Source organism: Heloderma suspectum, chromosome 5, assembly GCF_057233095.1.
Source record: "Heloderma suspectum isolate Gila_16-S chromosome 5, 16-S_ref, whole genome shotgun sequence".
Lineage (NCBI taxonomy): Eukaryota > Metazoa > Chordata > Lepidosauria > Squamata > Helodermatidae > Heloderma > Heloderma suspectum.
This window is the reverse complement of record NC_139462.1, coordinates 199,726,349-199,747,265: the sequence shown is the minus strand read 5'-3', so window position 1 is coordinate 199,747,265 and position 20,917 is coordinate 199,726,349. Positions and strand designations below refer to the sequence as shown.

At 45.7% G+C, this 20,917-nt stretch overlaps 1 protein-coding gene across 1 annotated transcript in view; it reads right to left on the bottom strand.

Moving 5' to 3' along the window:
• Positions 1 to 20,917, bottom strand: part of MALRD1 (MAM and LDL receptor class A domain containing 1) — a 439,175-nt gene that overhangs the window by 343,935 nt on the left and 74,323 nt on the right. The window contains exons 11-13 of the mRNA XM_084860474.1: positions 17,222 to 17,368; positions 9,781 to 9,890; positions 2,921 to 3,094 (exon numbers count right to left, since the gene is read on the bottom strand). Coding sequence (XP_084716600.1) covers positions 2,921 to 3,094; positions 9,781 to 9,890; positions 17,222 to 17,368 — 431 coding nt within the window. The remainder of the gene's footprint in view (positions 1 to 2,920; positions 3,095 to 9,780; positions 9,891 to 17,221; positions 17,369 to 20,917) is intronic.

The following is a 20,917-nucleotide window of genomic DNA, read 5'->3' as shown; positions in this document are numbered from 1 at the left end:
GCCTTCTGAAATCCTCAGATAGCCAGAATCAACATGCAGACAATAGGGATCTTTTCCAAGGCTTTATTTCCATTCATCCTAACGATGCTTACAGATGCTAATAGCCTGAGCCTAAGAGAGAAACTTAAGACAGCTGCCTACCAAGGGGTTCTAGACTTAGGGAATCAGTTGGTCTCTGTTTGGAGGGGAAGGGCGGGAAACCTCTGAACTTAAGAGCTAGGAGGAGAGAGTCCACCCCTTTCCCCTCTGTGGGGCATCGGGGCGCAGCTGTTGCCATCGTGCCAAGCAGGCTGAGCACCTCCTCTCGGCACCCGCCATCTCCCGCTTGTCCCTGCACTGGTGCCGTGCATCCAGAAGCTCCAGTTGTCCCTCCCTCTTCCTGCCAGAGTCACTTTCACTCTCAAGAATGTGAGCAGGGAGGGGTTCTCCCTCCGGCTGTGCCTCTGAACAGCGCGCAGATTCCTCTCCCACAGTTTCTATCTCTTCCTCAGAATTAGAACTGCTTTGGGGCTCTCTGGGCTCCAATCCAAACCTGACAGTACCCAATTCACTGCCCCGAACACCATCTCTCTCTCTCTCTCTCTCTCTCTCTCTCTCTCTCTCATACACACACACACTGTTTTGGCAGGTTTGCAGATTGGCTACTAGACTGATCCTGATCCAATCTCAGCAATGTTATCTTCAGCAAGGGACCAACTCACACACCTAGGCCAAACTACATGTCTCATTATTCATGTGGTTTGGCCAGGCGTGCAAGGTTTTTAAAACTAAATAGCTGACATCAGGGGCTGAGCTGGATCAGGGCCCTGGTATAGAGGAGGGGGCTTAAGGCTTTGACCCCACTGTGATCCCAAATGGGACTGGACCCCCACACAAACTCTTGCCCTTCACATTGGTAGCTTTCCTACCATCACAAACAGCAAGCTCAGGGGGTGGGAGTTCCAGTTCCAATCAGGATCACAGCGGGGGCAAAAGCTTAAAGCCTTTCCTTCCCTGACTCTACACTGGCTATTTCATTTCCCCCCTCCCCTGCACACCTGGCCAGACCACATGAATAATGTTCCATTTAGTTTGGCCCAAAGAAATGTCATGCTACTTCCACACCTCTGGATGGTGAATACACAAAATGATGAGCAATGGAAGAAAACAGGGTGCATAGCACCTGGAACAAAGGGGATCAGTTTCACAAAGCACAAATAGTCAACATCCACAGAGAAAGGGGGCTTAAGCAAAAGCAAAAGAGGCAGCTGCTTCACACTTAGGTTCATGAAGTCCCTACAGGCACCCTGTCTCATGCTTCTGGACACAAACTTTCAATAGAAATTAAGTGGGACCATAGGACCAGCTTGCTTGAATTATATGCTTTTCTTTCTTAGATGCAATTGTTTGAAACTCAGTTTAATCCACCTTGAATTCATTTCTGCCATCCTTGCTGAAGCCAACGAGACATTTTCACATGAGAAATAATATCCACCGTGATATTTTTGTATAAACACATAATGGCTGCCAATTGACAAATAAAGCCACATTTTATTGTTAGGGTCACTGGAGGGCTGTGCATTGTGCTGCTGAGAAATAGCTCTTTGCTTAAGGGCCTCATAGAAGTAAAATATGACTGAAGGACAATGCTTCAAAACAGAAGCCTCTCTTGTGCTAAAAAGATGTATGGTGTCCTGGGTGAAGCAAAGTGGAATTGTGCAGTAAGTGTGCTTTAAGGGTGCTTTTTATGGCATATTAGCTCAACTGCAGGCTCCAGGTCAGAATCACAGGTAAAACAAACCACTAGTGGGGCACTTAAGGGATCCACGTGGCAGCTTGGATCTAGGATCTGCCTTCTGTGGATGGAAACTTCCTGAAAAAAATCCCAGATAGAATGAGCCCAGTCTAAACTGAGTTGGGGGAGTTTGTTTGCTTTTTCCTAGTTATGGCATACTATTAGTTTATGTATAACATCCCTTTTGTCAAGTAATAGGGAATTAAGTGGACATAAAAAAGGGGGCCACACTTTAAGTGGAATACCATAAAAAGAATGACTAACTTGAATATGTATATACAGCTATCCATGATTCATGTTGCTGAAGGGATCTGTTTCCTATAGACCCATGGGTCCAGTTCTAACCCCAAAACAATTTGAACTATCCCCTGGCAAACGTACCAAATTTGATTTCAGTCAAAATGTATAGAAACTTTCACTCATACAGAAAATGAAACTGTTTTCAGAACTTGCAAAACAAAGAGATATTGCAGACTTCAATATCACATCTTGATTTGAATTTTGAGTGCGCACCTCCATCACGGAGAAGCTTCTTACTGCTACATGATATTACTTTGCTATAGAACCTGACCACCTGTGAGGGAGTCGGTTGGTACTGCAAAATACACTTTGGCCTCTGGATTAGTGTCTGGAAAACAGAATGGCTCCATCCCTTCTCTAAATGCTACTTACAGCTATCTACTAGAATAAAAATTGTCTCTAGAAATGTGAAAATCTCATCTCTGAATTTTCTAGAATCACCGTTAAACCGTTACTGTAGATGTATATGCTACTAGTTAGCAGAATTGCCTTTTATTTTATTTTTAATTCCAGCTGAAGAAATGCATTGGGTTGAATCCAGATTTACAAACCCTATGCATGTTTACTCAGCACTAAATCCCACTGTCTTCAATAAGGTTTACTCCCTTGTAAGTGTTTTTAGAGTTGCAGCTTGCATTGGTTGAGCTTAGATCCCATTTAAATGAGGTCACTCTTGACTTATGTTCCACTGATTTCAATGGGAAATAGGTGCAATTAACAGCCTGGATCCAACCCAGTACATTATTTTCAATACAACTCATGCTTTAAAGTTAATTTGTAACAGAAAATGCCAGTGTGAACTAATTCCTTGCATACATTTATATATTGTTTTTTGAGGGTGCTTACCTGAAAAGGTCCTGAAATCTCCCCAGTGGTGTTTTTTATAGGAACAGATGCTTTTGTCCACTGCTTTGTGCTCTTGAAAGGTTGGGTATGTAAGCTTTGCAAATCCCCATCAACAGGACTTCTAATGAAGACACTCAACTGCGAATCTTGGGACAACTGATACCAAAATCTCATCTGTTGTAATGATTTTAAAAATGAAATTATGACCACCCTGTCAACCTTCAGGAATGTCAAGAGATAAATACATCATGGAGCAATAATCAGCTATGAATCCAGAGATTCTTTGTATGATTTGCTTTGGTCACAATCTAATGTCCTGATTACTGAGCTGCAAGCACCCCAGCTTGCCCTGAAAACCAATTGGGCTTTTCAAGAGTTAGTGTCAAATACAAATGCTGTCAAATAGAGCATCTAAAATTATTTCCAGCTTTTTCATTTAAAGACTGCCTAATTGATCTGTACTTCTGTTTTTCACTAGCTAAGGAACCTGCCTGGTTCACCCAGGATGGAGACAATTCTGAGTTAACGGCTGGATTTTATGTTTTTAAAAATGGAAGATTGACAATTGTCTTCTACCCTTCTTTCTCCCCTGGAGCCTAGGGGCACTGAAACCATCACATCACCTGATAGATCCCAATTTGAATATTTGCAAACCTTCCTCCACCATATCATCTTAAGACTCTGATTCACTACGCAGACAAGTCAGAGCAGGGAAGATGCCACAGTTCATAGAACCTCCATCTCTATCTCCAGGAAACCACTCCACCTTGGAGCAGGTCTTGAGGGGCTGCACCTGATGCTGGGCCATAGGGACAGATTGGGGATGCTGCTGGTGTACCGCCCACCCTGCTGCCCAGCATCCTCCCTGACTGAGCTGGCAGAGGCAATCTCAAGTATGGTGTTGGAGGAACCCAGGATGGTGGTTCTGGGAGATTTCAACTTCCATGCTGAAGCTGTCTCTGGAGTTCCAGCTTGGGACTTCATGGTCTCCATAACAACCATTGGGCTGTCTGAGTTTGTCATCGGCCCAACTCATGAAGCAGGGCACGCCCTTGATTTGGTTTTTGCTCCAAGTTGTGAGCTGGGTAGTCTGAAGATTGGGGGAGGGGGTGTCCAAGTAACCCCATTGTCATGGCCAGACCAGTTCCTGGTGAGATTTGAACTCACAGTGCTACTTCCCTCCTGCAGGGGTGGGGGACCCATTTGGATGGTCTACCCCAGGAGACTGATGGAATCTAGTGGATTTCTGAATGCTTTGGGGGATTTTCCAGGGGAGAGAGCTGGTGATCCAGCCGAGGCCCTAGCCTCACTGTGGAACACTGAGATGCAGAGGGCTAGTGACTTGATTGTACCTGAGCGCCCTCTCCAGTGCTGTAGAGCCTGCTCCGCTCCTTGGTATACTGGGGAGCTGCGGTCAATGAAACAGGCTGGACATCAGCTAGAGTGCAAATGGCATAAGACTTGAAGCGAAAATGACCAAGCACGCTCTAGAGCACGCTAATAATTGGGCCTACTGCGTGGCAGTGCAGGCAGCAAAGAAGGCTTATTTTGCTACCTCCATTACATCCTCAAGTAGCCATCCAGCAGAGCTCTCCCTGGTGGTCCAAGGGCTGTTAACACCTTCTCCAGTAAATGGGGTCCTGGCCCCATCGAAGACCTGCTGTGACCGTTTTGCATCACACTTTGAGGACAAAATATCTTGTCTCTGCAGTGCATTTGACGCTGTTAGCACAGTTCCAGTCAAGGTGTCTGTTGCCACCATCTGCCTGATTTTGTAGTGTCAGCTTCAGTTGCTGCAGCCTGATCATGTGGACAAGGTGCTTGCAGTCAAGCGACTGACCACGTGCCCTCCTGACCCCTGTCCCTCCTGGCTAATAAAGCTAGCCGAGGGGGTATGACTGGGTGGGTTCAGGGAGTGATAAATGCTTCCCTTCAGGAAGGGGTGGTCCCTACTTTCCTTAAGGAGGCAGCAGTGTGACCACTCCTGAAGAACCCCACTCTGGATCCAATGGTATTAGACGACTACCACCCAGTCGCAAATGCCCCTTTCTTAGGGAAGGTACTTGAGAGGGTTGTGGTGGAGCAACTGAAGCTGCTCTTGGAGGATACTAATTATCTAGACCCATTCCAGTCTGGGTTTGAATCTGGTTATGGGACTGAATCAGCCTTGGTCACCCTGGTGGATGACCTTTATCAAGAGAGGGACAGTGGGAGTGCAATGCTGTTAATTTTGCTCAACCTCTCACTGGCTTTCAATACCGTTCACCATTGCATCCTCCTGGATCTATTCTGTGGGATGGGTATTGGAGGCACTGTGTTACAGTGGTTCTGGTCCTATCTATAGGGCTGATTCCAGTGAGTAACATTGCGTGACTTTCCCTTGGCCCCTTGGCAATTGAGCTATGGGCTCCCACAGGGTACCATCTTGTCCCTAATGTTGTTTAACAACATATATGAAGCCGCTGGGAGTAGTCACTAGAGATTTTGGAGCTAAATGCCATCAGTATGCTGATGACATGCAGCTCTATCTCCCTGTGGCATCTGAATCAGGAGAGGCTGTGCAAGTCCTGAATCAGTGCCTAGACTCAGTAATGGGCTGGATGAGGGCCAATAAACTGAAGCTGAATCCTGGCAAGACAGAAGCCCTGTGGGTGAGTGGTTCCCAAGTCCAGGAGATAGGCTCATTGCCTGTTCTGGATGGGGTTGCACCCCCTTTGAAAGATCAGATTCATAGTCTGGGGGTACTCCTAGATCCATCATTGTTGCTGGAGGCTCAAGGGGCCATGGCAGCTTGGAGTGCCTCTTACCAGCTTTGGCTGGTTCACCAGCTATGGCCTCTCCTGGACAGGGATAGCTTGACCACTGTAGTACAGGCATTAGTAAACTCAAGACTGGATTACTGCAATGCACTCTATGTGGGGCTGCCCTTAAGGCTGGTCTGGAAGCTGGAGCTAGTGCAGAATGCAGCAGCTCAGCTGTTGTAAGGAGATGCCCCTTTTCAGCGTGTAGCTCCTTTGCTGAGGGAACTGCACTGGCTGCCTATTCGCTACCGGGCCAGGTTGAAGGTATTAGTACTAGTGTACAAAGCCCTAAACAACATGGGACCAGGATACCTGAGAGAGTGATGTCTTCTTTACCAACCTGCTCAGTCACTGAGGTAATCAGAGGGCATGTTGCTGGTGGTTCCACATGGACCCATGGCCCAGTTGGAGTCCACCAGGAAAAAAGCCTTCAATGTGGTGTCCTCCTTCCTGTAGGATTCCATAAGGGTGTACGAAACCCCACTTACCTGGCTCCGCTGGGCTCCGCAGGTGGGGGGAGGCGCTCCGTCCCTCCCTCCAGAATCCTCGCTGGGCGGGAGGCACTCTGTGCCTCCCCCCCGGAATCCTGACTGGCCAGCTCCGCTCCGTGGCCAAGCTGCGGAGCCGCAGGCCGGCTCCGGCCACCCGCAGCCGGACATCTGGCCGCTGGGCAGACCTGCAGGGATGCAAATGGTGGCTGTCGTAGCCGCCGTCATTTGCGTCCATGCAGTGAGCCATGATAGGCTACGTAAATATTTACATAGCCTATCACGGCAGGGGGGGGGAAAACCCAGCATACGCAAATGGCGGTAGCCGCCGCCATTTGCGTATGCTGGGTCCCCCCCCCCGCCATGATAGGCTACTTCCTAATACTTATGTAGCCTATCACGGCCTCCACAGGGATGCAAATGGCGTCCCTGCGTTACCGTGATAGGCTATGTAAGTATTTACGTAGCCTATCACAGCTGAAGAAGGAGGAAGCGAATGGCGGCCAGGACGGCCGCCATTCGCACAGCAGCGCGGACGGGAGCAAGTAAGTGCTCTGTTTCGCACACCTTTTGTGGGTTGGGGGGGCGGGGGTTTCGTTCCATGACAGTTTTCGGGGGGCCGAATGCACTGGCATTCGGCCTCACCGAGATCGGTTGCGGTATTCTCTGACATCCCTAGGATTCCATGCCTTTGGAGGCCAGGCAGGCACCAACATTGTGTTTCTTCCCTGCCTCCTGAAGACATTATTATTTCAAGAGGCCTTCCTTGTATGACCAGCCATGGTTTATTAAATTTGACCTTACTGGAATTTGTCTTTAAAAAGAAATCATTTTAACTGTTTTAACCTGCTGTTTTATTATTTCACTTTTGTTGTTCACCACTCTGAAATCTTTTGATGTGGAGCAGTACATAAATCTTGTAAAATAAATAAATGACTTCAACATCAAATCAGCCTATTTTTCTCCATCCTCCAATCTCCCACCCACCCACTGCTCCCACCAACAATCTGCTTTTTTGTAACATTTTGCCTGATGAAGAAATCTGGAGATCTTGAAAGCTTGCACATTTTTGTAACAGTCAGCCTAACAAAGGCATTACACTAATATGGCTTGTCAAATACTTGAAAACCTAGTCAAATGTTCAAAGTGCTAGAAGGCTGAACTGTAGCTCCCGTCCCTTCCACCGTGCCTTCTTCAAGGAAAAGTAATAATTTTAAGAAACCTTATGGAAGGAAGATATGCAAGGATGCATTGGCAGCAAATGTCACATAACATTTCAGAAATATTAGGTCATACCCTTGGTCTAGATCCTTTATTAATATTGTAATGTAGATGATGTATCTAGTATCGTGAAATTATTGGTTAGGAATTTATTGATTTCTGTTAAGATAGCATGGGCAAGGCTCTAGAAAAAAAATCCCAACCCCCAATGGTTCAGAAATGGTTATTAAAGTGTTTACATTTAGCATAAATTCCTAAATTAAAGCACTGATAGAAAACAGGTTTACAGTAAACAATGTAGCAGACAAATGGATGAACTTTATTGTATACTAAAATGTGCACTGACCTCATATAAGAATATTTCTGTAATCTTTATTGCCAAATTTCCTTTGTATGTTTTCTTTTCTTTGAAAAGAAGGGTGGGGGAGAAGGGAGCTGCATAAAAGGTGGCAGAGAGGGCTCAGTTCACTTAGGAGTGGCATCACAATAGTGCCTCTCCTTAGCTGGGACACCATTTTCTGCCAGGAATCATGGGGCTCACTCTATGCATCATTTCCAGATTAGGAGAGGCTTTTCAAGGTCTCTCCCATATGAAAGTGAACTCTCCCTGTCAGTCACCTCCGCCATGATATGGCACTTCTTGCTTATGGATGATGGGGATGACAGAAAGACCTGGGGGCGGGGTTGGAGGCTCATTTTGGGTTGGGCCAGTCTTGAAGGGGGCTGGCTCCAACGTAAAACAGAGCCAGTCTTTTTTTAATTATTAATTAAGCAGTGGGGAGTTGTATGCCAAGCTCCCCACAATCAGGGGAGTGGGGGGGGGTCAACTGGGACAATTGGCTCTAGCTGCCCCCGCAAAACAAGGGGCTTCCTGCCTCAGCGCCTGTGTGTGCTGTTGGCCTTTGCCCCGGCCCTGCCACATCGCTCACCACAGCCTCATGCATGCATGGCTCCTTGTCCGGGGCCGGGGCAGGGCCCCCAGTGTTATACACATGCCCAAAGGCCCATAAACCCCCTGTGCAATTCTGTCCACAATTCAAGCCTCACATTATAAATAGTCCTCATCCAGCCATCTCCCATGGTTAAATCACAGTGTCGCTAAGACCTACAGTACAAACAAGCTTGGTATGATTTTTAGAAATATGTCGGGAGAGGAAAAAATAAACTAATGCTCCAAATGGTTAGATGACTGGCAAAGATTTCTGGATAATTCTATTTCAGATTTGTATCTATTTTTATGAGGAAAAGTTAAAATAAGGTTAAAATAATATTTATAGCAACAAATAATAAAGTCAAGATTCAAAGCTAGAAGGTAGATAGATACACAAAAGCCTGTTAATATTAATAGGCTTAAGTGTACCTATTTCTGTTCTGGATTCTGGCCTAGAAATAGAGCATTTTCCTGATGAGAAAAAACTAACATAAAACAATGAACATGCCTATCAAAAAAAAATAACTAACACATGTAAAATATATAATTTATATAGCATAGCATGCTATATAAGTAATATGCTATTATTAAACACCAAATTTACCACAAAATAGCTCATCAATGGTCCTGACCCACCCAGAGGAGTCTACAATAAGCATACAAATGACAACCACAGAAAAATGGCTTCTCCCTGCACCCAATATTTTTTCTTCTAAATCTAACATGCTGGGTAAACTTCATCCCATTTCAAAAATGCACGTTGCCCTTTCTGTCTTTTCCCCCTGCTAAAAAAAAAATAAAAAATGCCTGGTGCTTGTCAGTGATAACAAGGATAATTATCATGACCTGCCTGTGATCTTCAATGTCCCCAGAGGCATCTTGCAGGCCATAAGAACATGAGAAGAGCCATGCTCGATCAGACCAAGGGTCCATCTAGTCCAGCATTCTGTTCACTCAGTGGCCAATCAGCTGCCCATGGGAAACTCACAAATGATATGAGCACAACAGCACCCTCCCGCCCATGTTCCCCAGCAACTGGTGTACATAGGCTGACTGCCTCTGATACTGGAGATAGCATACAGCCATCATGACTAGTAGCCACTGATAGCTTCCTCCTCAATTAAGGTGTCCAGTCCCCTTTTAAAGCCATCCAAAGCCATATATATATTAGTCTAGAATAGGGGTGGGGAATAGGGGTGAGGAAACTGTGCCCATACAGATGTTGCTGGACCCCAACTCCCATGATCACTAACTGCTGGACATGCTGGCTGGGGATGATAGGAGTTGAAGTCCAACAATATCTGAAGTGCCCCAGGTTCCCCAACCCTGGGCTAGAAGCACTGTGAGGTTGATCCAGCTGGCCAAACAGGCAGACAATGACTTACCGTAAAGGAAGGTAATAAAATATCAGAAAGTTACCTGACAACGTGTAGCATCATTGGACAGTTTTGTAAAGACTGGACTGCTGAGGCAAGAAATGACTGGATTAGTGTTTAATTCTGGTGAGCCAGTCACATGAACAAAGGTTCCTTAAATTTAAAAAATTAGAGGGATGTTAGGAACATTCAGTGCCTTAAACAAGAATTACACAAACATTCCTTGAGTGCTGTTCTTGGGTGCACTGATTATATGATTTTGTTCAGACCTAAACATTGTTCTGTGAGCAAACACACCTAGACAAGCCTTGAGTACACACACTACTACCTTCCTTCTCCTCCGGCATGGCTGTGAGAAGGTGATAAGAAGCTTTCCCTCTATTTTTAACTAACCATAATTAAGCATTACATACCTAGTCTTTTCCATGATTGACTCAAACACGCCAACTTGAAACTATGGATTATGAGGTCAGCTTGTTGCAATAAACCATAGTTAGAATTAACCACTGTTCAGGGTTCAGAGGTGCTAAGCGATGGTTAATTGAAATTGGAAATGAAAATTTCTGTGCAGTTGTGCCAAGGGAGGAGAGAAGAGGGGGGGGGTGCATATGATCCCAAGGCTTGTAATGATAAACTGTATCACAGACTCATAGAATAGTAAGTTTGGAAGAGGCCTATAAAACCACTGAGTCCAACCCCCTGCTTAATGCAAGAATCCAGGTCAAAGCATCCCTAACAGATGGCTGTCCAGCCTCGTCTTGAATGCCTCCAGTGTGGGAAAGCCCACCACCTCCCTAGGTAATTGGTTGTTGTATTGCTCTAACAGTCAGGAAGTTTTTCCTGATGTTCAGATGGAATCTGGCTTCCTGTAACTTCAGCCCGTTATTCTGTGTCCTGCACTCTGGGATGATGGAGAAGTGATCCTGGCCTTCCTTTCTGTGACATCCTTTCAAGTTCTTGAAGAGTGCTATCATATCTCCCCTCAGTCTCTCCTTCTCAAGGCTCAACATGCCCAGTTCTTTCAGACTCTCTTCATAGGGCTTTGTTTCCAGTCCCCTGATCATCTTTGTTGTCCTCCTCTGAACCCTCTCCAGCTTGCCTGCATCCTTCTTAAAGTGTGGTGCCCAGAACTGGACACAGTACTCCAGATGAGGCCTAACCAGTGCTGAGTAGAGGGGAACTAGTACTTCACGTGATTTGGTAGCTATACTTCTACAATGCAGCCCAAATTAGCATTTGCCTTTTTTTCAGCCACATCACATGGTTGGCTCCTATTCAGTTTGTGATCATCTACAACAATTCCAAGATCCTTCTCGCTTGTAGTGATGTTGAGCCCAGTATCACCCATCTTGTAACTGTGCTTTTGGTTTCTTTTTCCTAGGTGCAGAACTTGGCATTTATCCCTATTAAATTTCATTCTGTTGTTTTCTGCCCAGTGCTCCAGCCTATCAAGATCACTTTGAATTTTGTTTCTGTCTTCCAGGGCTATCCCACCCAATGTAACATTACATCCAAACCCAGCCAGTGGCAACATTTCAGATTTCTGTAGACTATACAAAGAGATGGGAATAGGAGACCAGTGGAAATTCACATCAAGTTTCAAAGCTTGACTATTCAACCCCTCCAGCCTCTTGCAGCACCACAGTCTGATCAGATTTTCCCCACGCCCACCACTTCATGGCTGTATTTACCTTTTTAAAAACTGATGGAGAGCTGATCATGGATCTTCTGACATCCTGTCTAGTTTGGGCCTTAGTTGTTGTTGAAACATCTATCTAGACATAACCTGTTAACTCATGGCAGGATTATATATCTTGCCAGGAGTATTCCACTTCTATCATCACTCCTTATATAGATCTCAAATAGTGTTTATTGCTCAAATACTGATCGATGGTGAATAGTCTATTTTTTCCTTTCAGCCATCTCCCACAGTTAGCATGGGGCTTGATCTTAGAGCCAGAGAACAGCAGAGTACATAAGAAAGGAAAAAAAGAGGTCTGGTTTGGGAGCACAACAGGGATATTTTCATTTCCGTATAAAGTGTTGTAAACTATATTTGGAATTAATGTGGTGTACAGACAATCAATTATATTGAACCAAGTAGGCACATTCCACCTTACACCTAGGGTATATATACCATTAATGAAGCACTAGTCCTGAACCAGCAACAGTGGCTTGATAACTCTGTAAGCTTGATCAAAGACGGGGTGAACCTCAGTGTAATGAAGCATTGCCTTTTTCTAATTCCTTGCAGGTTCTCCCAGTCCTATTTGGTGGTGAAATTGACTATATCACATCATTCAGATCCTAATTATTTCACTCATCCAGGTACTTAATTATTAAAGCTATAGGACCCCAGTCCTCCTTTGCATATTGTTACCCTATTTGACAGTCTCTCTCTCTCTCTCTCATATACACACACATTCTGATTGCGCCATCTCGAAAAGGATATAAAAATGGATTCATTCTTCTTGAGTGTGTTTGAGAGAGCTACTGCACACTATTAATAGGAAAAAAGATTTTAAAATAATAATTAAAACACTTGAAATGGTGGGACATTGTTGAATCAATGTGGGATTGTGTAGAAAACCTTGCTGTGCTTTTTCCCTCTCTCTTCCTAAATCATTGCATGATAATTTGTACATATAAGGAATGTACAATGTAAGTCTTTTCCAGTAAAAAAAGAAAGACACTTGGCAAAAACCGAATCTGGCATTACAGGAGGTGAGGTGATGTCACACATCACCAGTTAAGTCACAGGCACTAGCTATAGTATATACTCATATTTATTTCTGCACCACTAGAAGCACAGCTAGGAACTAGTTTCCCAAGAACCACTCAAAGTGCTGAAGAAATCTGCAAAGCTGGCTCAGCCAGGGACCATGATCGCATAAGGGGAAGAATATGTACTGTGGACAGCAACAGCTCTCAATTGCTTCCTCCCAGTCTCTGAAAAGTTATTAGATATGTCTGAATCATCATACCTCAGCTTAATAAGCAAGAGATATGAATGGACCTTTTAATCACACACTCAGCCCCTTCACTTCTTCCTTCATGGCAAGATTTCATCTAAACCTGAAAAGTACGGTTACCAGCTTTGGAGCAAGCCAGAATAAATAAACCGTGGTTTGAAGCTGGTTTGTTCCAAAGCTTGCCTGGTGGTAACCGTCATCCAAATCAAGGAACTGTGGTTAATTAGAAGCTTCCTGATTTGACTGCTTGCCCTGTGAAATAATGGGTCTGCCTGTGCAGGCAAAAGTCTCATTCATATCTTGACTTATTAAGTTCAGTTATGATCATCTGAATGCAGCCATAGTGAGGCATCCATTCTGTACATCATTCAGTTTCCCTCATCAAACTGCCAGCACAGAATAGCAGCTTTATTGCAAGTTAGCAGTCCACAAAGTATGGGAGCCAATGCTGCATCATTTTTTTTTCTGAATTGGCTCACAGGCTTGACATTGTTGTCTACACTAGACTAGTAGGGAAGAAAGCATAATTAAAGATCTAATCTGAAGACTGTCAAACTATCAGCCTCTGGATTTGAACCACCACAGTCAGATATGCTCTAGCTAGAAGATAAGGGGTCTTGAAAATAGGAGCATTTTAGATGCCGATGGTGCAGCCCTAGTAAAATAAAATAAAATAAAATAAAAGGCATCATGGGAGTCTAAGTCATGCCTGATAATATTATACAACCTGGACAATATTATAGAAAGCTATAGAGTTAGGTTAAACTAAGTCCAAATGATTTCAGGGGCATGTAGGATTAATTACACCCATTCAATTCTGAACGAGAATCTTAATGAGAAATAGATTTGTTAGTGGTACTAACTACTTTCTTTGGCAGTGGCTTATGACAAAGCACTCAGTGACAGCAATAGTAGGGACTGACAAATTCTGATGGATTTATTTATTATTTCAGGGCCATGTCAAAATATAAATTTAAGGGCACGACCCTATGCATGTTTCAACAGAAAAAAGTCCTACAACTCCCAGCATTCCCCGGCCACCCATGCTGGCTGGGGCATGCTGAGAGTTGTAGGACTTTTTTCTGTTGAAAACTGCATAGGATTATGCCTTAAATGTGTATTTTCTCTCAAGAAACAGATTTAAATGCATACTTTTTGTTAAGTTTAAACTGCTGATTAACTGGATCACAATATTTCAGAAAAGAAATGCAAAATCCGATGGATAGCTATGTTCCTATCTGCACATTAGCCCGAGATGTGCAAGCTTGGTCATTTCATATAGGAATTCACCAAAACTTCACAAGCATCCCTAAGCAATTGTGCTTTATCCCCTGAAATGGCTCCAGAGCAGTTCTGAGGCACATTGATGCAACACGGAAGCTATGGGGCTGTCTTCACCAGGCATTTCCTGTGGATTCGGAGCTTTCTGAGGTTGTTCACAGCACATAACAGTGTGGCCACAGCACTGCCAACCAGCAGCTTCTGTACTGAAAAGCTGCATTATCTGAAAGTGCTTTTACTCCGTTTTCTCAGTTAAAGTGATTCCCACGCGATTCTGTTGCAATGTGCCACGTTCTTCTGCATTAACTCCTGGGCATGCCTGTGTGAGGTGGCTGCGACCTGGCAGAGATGTGGTCAAGGGGTGGGGCCACCCTGCTCCCCCTTTCACTCATTTTCCCCATTGGCACTACTACTATGCCCAGGGAGAGTAGTTAGAGTAACTACAGTAACTAGCCTGCCCTCCCGACTCAACAAAGCGCTATTGCGCTCTGTTGAGCCTTCAGACTTGCTCTGTTCTTTGTTTTTGCCAGTGGGAGTAACTATCCTTGCTTTCCCCATTAAAAGGCCTCATTATGCACTTCTTTGATGTTTCCCTGATGTTGGGTTGATTTGCTTCCCTGATGTGGTGTTAATTCGCCTCTCCAATGTTATGTTAGTTCGGTCCTCTGGGTGCTTGTCTGATCCTTGCTTTACTTGCTTCTCTGATGTCTGTGTTACTTCACTTGTTTGATGTTTGCTTTACTTTGTCTGATCCTAGCATGTTGCTTTGCTTCCCTGCTTCCCTTTGCATTGCTTCACTTCCCTGAAGCTTGCAGCAAAAATGGCTTGGAAACTATAACTCTGCCACAGTTTGCTGGAATGGGGTGAAATTGGGGTGGGTGGGCTACTCTCAGAGGGGAGCCTTCAGATGCTGCACTGGAGAATCTGGGATTTTGCCTTCTTCAGGCAAAAGTGCACACCTTGGGGAAAATGGGGGGAGAGGAATAACTCCATGACAGTTTGCTGGAATGGGGCAAAATGGGGAGGGAGAGCTACTCTCAGGGGGAGCCTTCAGATGCAGCACTGGAGAATCAGGGATTTTGCCTTCTTCAGGCAAAAGTGCACATCTTGGGGAAAATGGGGGGAGAGGAATAACTCTGTGACAGTTTGCTGGAATACGGCAAAATGGGGAGGGGGAGCTATTCTCAGGGGGAGCCTTCAGATGCAGCACAGGAGAATCAGGGATTTTGTCTCCTTCATGCAAAAGTGTGCATGTTGGGGGAAAGCGGGGGAGTTCCAACTCTGTGACAGTTTGCTGGAATGGAATTGTGAATTAGTCACTCTCCATTCATAATAATGTAGTAGCAGGGGGTCACCTGGATAGGGGTGAAAAACAAGCCTCTCTCATTGGTTGAGTGGCCCCTGCCAGTTTGATGACGTTCAGTTCTACTTCCCCCACCAAACCCAGAAGTATGTTCTTTTCAAGTGCTGTGTGACCCATGAAAAACGGATTTTAAAAGTACGGTACACTCAGCTTTTCTTGTTTGGTATGTCCCTGACGGACCAAAGCCGATTCCATGAAAATCCAGATAATACTCCAAAGCGCTTTTCATTCTATTGTCATGAAGATTCCCCCTCCCCACCACAAGTTCCTCATCCAGTTTAAGGTGGAGTACAGGAGGAAACCATTTCCTGAAAAATTCACCTGCACTGGTAGTGAAGTTTTATACTTTCTTTGTAGTTCCTTTCAACTTCTCAGCAGATTGTGCCCAAATTCAGCTTAAATCAAAGCATTACAGCTCTGCCATTTGCGTTCCTTATTTTTCGCCATCTTAGTCTATGTCAATATTTACGTAGACTAAGACAAAGAAAAGAAAGGGGAACGCAAATAGCGTAGTATCCTATCACGTCTGGGTTTAAAGGAAAGAAAGAAAGTTTTAGCATACGTAAATATTTACGTAAGCTATTACGGCAAAAAAAAAGGAACGCAAATAGCACCCACTACGCTATTTGCGTTTCCCTTTTTTTTCACCGCAATAGCCTACGTAAATATTTATGTAGGCTAAAACGGAGAAAAATAGGGAACGCAAATGGCGGCCGCCGTAGCTGCCGCCATTTGCATACGCTATTGGGTTTTTTTGCTTGCCGTGATAGGCTACGTAAATACTTATGTAGCCTATCACAGCAAACAGCAGATTCAAATGGCGGCTGCAGCAGCCGGTCGAAAGACCAGCCACCGCCACCAGAACATCCGGCCCAGGTAAACGTCGTCCCGGGGGGCATCCGCGTGGGGGGGGAGGTCGTTCCGCCACAGATTTCGGGGGACCGAATGCCAGTGCATTCAGCCTCACTGAAATCCATGGCGGAATTCTCCGCCATCCCTATTAGAATCATAGGGTTGGAAGGGGCCTACAAGACCATCGAGTCCAACCCCCTGCTCAGTGCAGGAAGCCTGATTCCCAGGTGGTCTCCCATCTACCCAGGGCTGACTCTGCTTAGCTTCAGATGAGATCAGGCACATCCAGCCCTTTGCCCGGCCTTGAGAAGGCCTAGCATTCTAATACATAGATGTGTCCCATTGGATGGACACCTGCCTCTTGCATTGCTGAGTCTTCTGGTCTCAATTTGAAATAATATCCCCAGTAGAGGCTGGTAATTCCAATTTTAATGGAGCTGTGACTCCATTCCGGGTTTCAGTCAGAACAAGTCTAAAGAAGCTATCCAAGGTGATGAACCTAGTTTGGGGGTAGGGTTCAGCACCTTGGATAGCTCCTTTAGAGTTCTAGCTGTTTCTGACTGAAACTCAGAATGGATTCACTGCCCTGCCGAAATCAGAGCCACCAGCCTTCACTTAATATCCCCCCTTATTCTGTCTGTTCTCGTGTGTGTGTGTGTGTGTGTGTGTGTGTGAGAGAGAGAGAGAGAGAGAGAGTCTGCCAACTAAACATAACACTCCCTGCATCTGATAAACTGAGCTTTCTCCCATGAAAGCCTGGGCCACAGTAAATTTGTTATTAATATTTAAGATGCCACATGCTGCTTTTGCCAAAGACTCTGCTGCTTTTGCTAGAGACTAGCATGATCCCCCTCTAGAATTTGTTCAGATGGTTGGGAATGATGGATTCATGCAGTATGGTATTTGGATAGTAGGACTCTCCACATAAACAGAAAAAATTGTTTTCCAAGATCATGCATTTGAAAGCTTTAAAAAATGTGATTGAAAGCAGAGAAAAACACCATAGCTTGACTCACCCTTACTGCTGTTAGTTGTGTGATCTCTTGTAGGAAGTCCAAAATCACCAGAAAGCTGTGCTTTCATTATGCTCCACTGTACATCCTTTGTGTTTAGTGTCTTCCATTCACAAAGGTCAGACTCAAAGTCACATACAGTGTAATTTACTATTGAGAAGAGAAGAAAAAATGCTAAGGAAAAGGATCTTACTGAAAAATACATTCTGGAATTGCTACTGCATTATTTAAATTAATCTGCCTCTTAATAAAACAACCACTTGTGTTTTACATTCAAATCCAAAATATTTCCTTTGAACAAATATAACCAATGTCTTTTTAAAAAAATCATCTGCTACGAGCAGAGCACAATTCTTATGGAGACATCTGTATTCATTATGAAGACCTCAACTTTAACAGTAAAATCTGGGGCAAGTTTCCTAACTAGTGAGTAATTTGGCATTTATATACTAATGCTTTCCTAACAGTTGTAAAAGCTTACTTTTTTCAAGGCGAAATTCATCAGGAATGGCAATTTAAATTCACTTCTGGTGGGAGCCAATGTTGCCCTTGCAGCATCCCGCGGAGTCTCCATGGGACGCTATCTCAAACAGCTTTTTAAAAGTTTGAAAAACCTTTTTACCTCTCCCCTGGAATGAAAAGGAGAAGCGGGAGCAGCTCTGGATGAAGTTTTGGAAGAACAGCTCTCTCAGCATGGTAGTAGGGGGGCTGGACTCCAGGGCTGGTCTGCCAGAGCTTAATCATCACTCAAAGTTGTTTGAACCTCCTATTTAATTAGGAGAAATTAGGGCTGACGTGCTCCATTGTAGTTTATGGATTAAGAAATGCCAACAACATTTGAGGAATGGATTAAGAAATATCAACAATATTTGAGGACCTGCAAGATCTGTTTGAAGAGAAGGATAATTACACCAAGGTACGGATGTCAAAGAATTTCGCCACGAATCTCGGGGAGGCCGAATGCCAGCGCATTCGGCCCCCCGGAATCGGTGGCGGAACGGTCTGCTCCCCCCCCGCCCTTCCCGGGATGGGACATACCTTGGGTGGATCTTCCTGGCTCCAGCGGCTCCAGGGGCCGTTTGGCGGCCGTGCGGCGTCAGCAGCTGCGGCGGCTGGTCTTCCAACCAGCTGCCGCCACCGCCATTTCCAGTTAAAAAAAAAAAGTGATAGGCTACATAAAGATTTATGTAGCCTATCACGGCTAGATTTTTAAAAAACACCGTGATAGGCTATGTAAATGTTTATGTAGCCTATCACGGCTGATTTAAAAGGAAAAAAACACACACGCATGTACGCAAATAGCGTAGACGCTACGCTATTTGCATTCCCCTTATTTTTGCCGTCTTAGTCTATGTAAATGTTTACGTAGACTAAGATGTGCCAAAATAATGAACGCAAATGGCGGCGCCCATGGGTGCCGCCATTTGCGTACGCACGTTGTTGTTTTTTTCTTTTAAATCAGCCGTGATAGGCTACGTAAACATTTATGTAGCCTATCACGGCTGACTGCAGGGACGCAAACGGCGGCGGCTACGGCCGCCGCCCTTTGCGTCCCTGCTAGCCAGTGGCTGGATGCCCGGCCACTGGCGGAGCCGGCCGGCAGCTCCGCAGAATCCCTGCGGAGCGGAGCCAGCCGGCCAGAATTTTGGGGGGAAGGGACGGAACGCCTCCCCCCCCGGCTAGAATTTCGGGTGGAGGGATGGAGCGCCTCCCCCCCACCACGAATGTCACCCTTCGAAAAGGTAAGTGACTTTCATACATCCCTACGCCAAGGCGAAAAAAAGAATCTCTGCCTACCCCCACACACACCTCCCTTGTCAAAGGCTCTGAGAAGTGAAAATACAGAGGAGTTATGTGCTCTGATAAAAACTTTGTCCTTGCAATTTGCTGAACAGGCTAAGAGGCTGGATACCATCCAAAATTCCATCACTGCCCTGCAAGGGGCTGTGGATTTAATTAACACTTCTTGGCAAAAAATGGAGGCAAAGGTTAACGAGCTGCAAGATCGCGTGGCAAAGCTTTTTTCAACAATTTTTCTGTCAGAATTTCTCAACTGGAGGCTTTAGCGCACAAAGCAAATGTATGTATCATTGGTAGGGATGTCAGAGAATTCCATCACAGATCTTGGTGAGGCCGAATGCCAGTGCATTCGGCCCCCCAAAATCCATGGCGGAATGAAGCCCCCCGCCCCCCCCACGAAAGGCGTGCAAAACGGAGCACTTACCTGCTGCCATCCGCGCTGACTTGCGAATGGCGGTCACGTCCGGAGCCGCCATTCACTTCCTCATTATAGCTGTGATAGGCTATGTAAATAATTACATAGCCTATCACGGCTAACACAGGGACGCCATTTGCGTCCCTGCAGAGGCCGTGATAGGCTATGTAAGCATTTATGTAGCCTATTACGGCAAAAACAACAACAGCGAACGCAAATGGCGGCGGCTACGGTGGCCGCTATTTGCGTTCCCTTTTTGTGCTGTTTTATCCGACATAAATATTTACATAGGCTATTAACAGCAAACAAAAAAAAGGGAACGCAAATGGAGGCCACCCGTAGCCGCCGCCATTTGCCTCCGCTGTTTGTTTTTTGCCGTGATAATAAGGATGGCGGAGAATTCCACCATGGATTCCAGTGAGGCCAGATTCTGTAGAATCTGGCCACCCGGAATCAAGGGGTGGACGAAAGGGACTTACCTTGTCCCGCAGCTTGCTTCGCGGTGCGGGGGAGGTGCTTCGGTTCTCCCCCGAAGTTCAGGCGAGGGGGGGAGGTGCCCCGCCTTGCCCGGTTGAAATTCAGGCCGGGGGGGAGGCGCCCCATCCCTCACTGGCAAAATTCAGGCCAGGGAGGAGCGCCCGTCTCCCCAGCCGCGAAAAAAAACAACACACACACACACACACGTGATAGGCTACCTAACGATTTGCGTAGCCTATCATGGCTAGATTTCCAAAGTCAGCCATGATAGGCTACGTAAATCGTCACGTAGCCTATCACGGGTGACTTTGGAAAGAAAAAAAAAAGCGCGTACGCAAATGGCGGCGGCCCATGGGCACCGCCATTTGCATTCCTTATATTGGCACGTCTAGTCTACGTAAACATTTACGTAGACTACGGCGAAAATAAGGGAACGCTATTTGCGTTGCCCTTATTTTCGCCGTAGTCTACGTAAATCTTTACGTAGACTAGACGTGCCAAAATAAGGAACGCAAATGGCGGTGCCCATGGGCCACCGCCATTTGCGTACGCGCTTTTTTTTTTCCCCCAAAGTCACCCGTGATAGGCTACGTGACGATTTACGTAGCCTATCATGGCTGACCTTGGAAATCTAGCCATGATAGGCTACGTAAATCGTCACGTAGCCTATCACGGGCATGTGTGTTTTGTTTTTTGTTTACTTTTTTATTTTGTAATGGCGGCGGCGGCAGCCGGTCAGGAGACCGGCCGCCACCCCCGCCCCCGCCAAAACGCAGCCGAAATGCCGCCAGGACCTGCCGCTGAGAGGGACATTCGCCGAAGGTAAGTCCCATCCCGGGGGGGGGCGGGGGGCTGACGGAGAATTTTCCCAACACTTTCGGGGGACCGAATGCGTCGGCACTCGGCCTCCCAAAGATTCGTGGAGAAATTCTCCGCCATCCCTACCGGAATCCATGGCGGAACAGCCTCCTGCCTCCCGCTCCCCCCCCTGTGGAATCCCCCGGGAT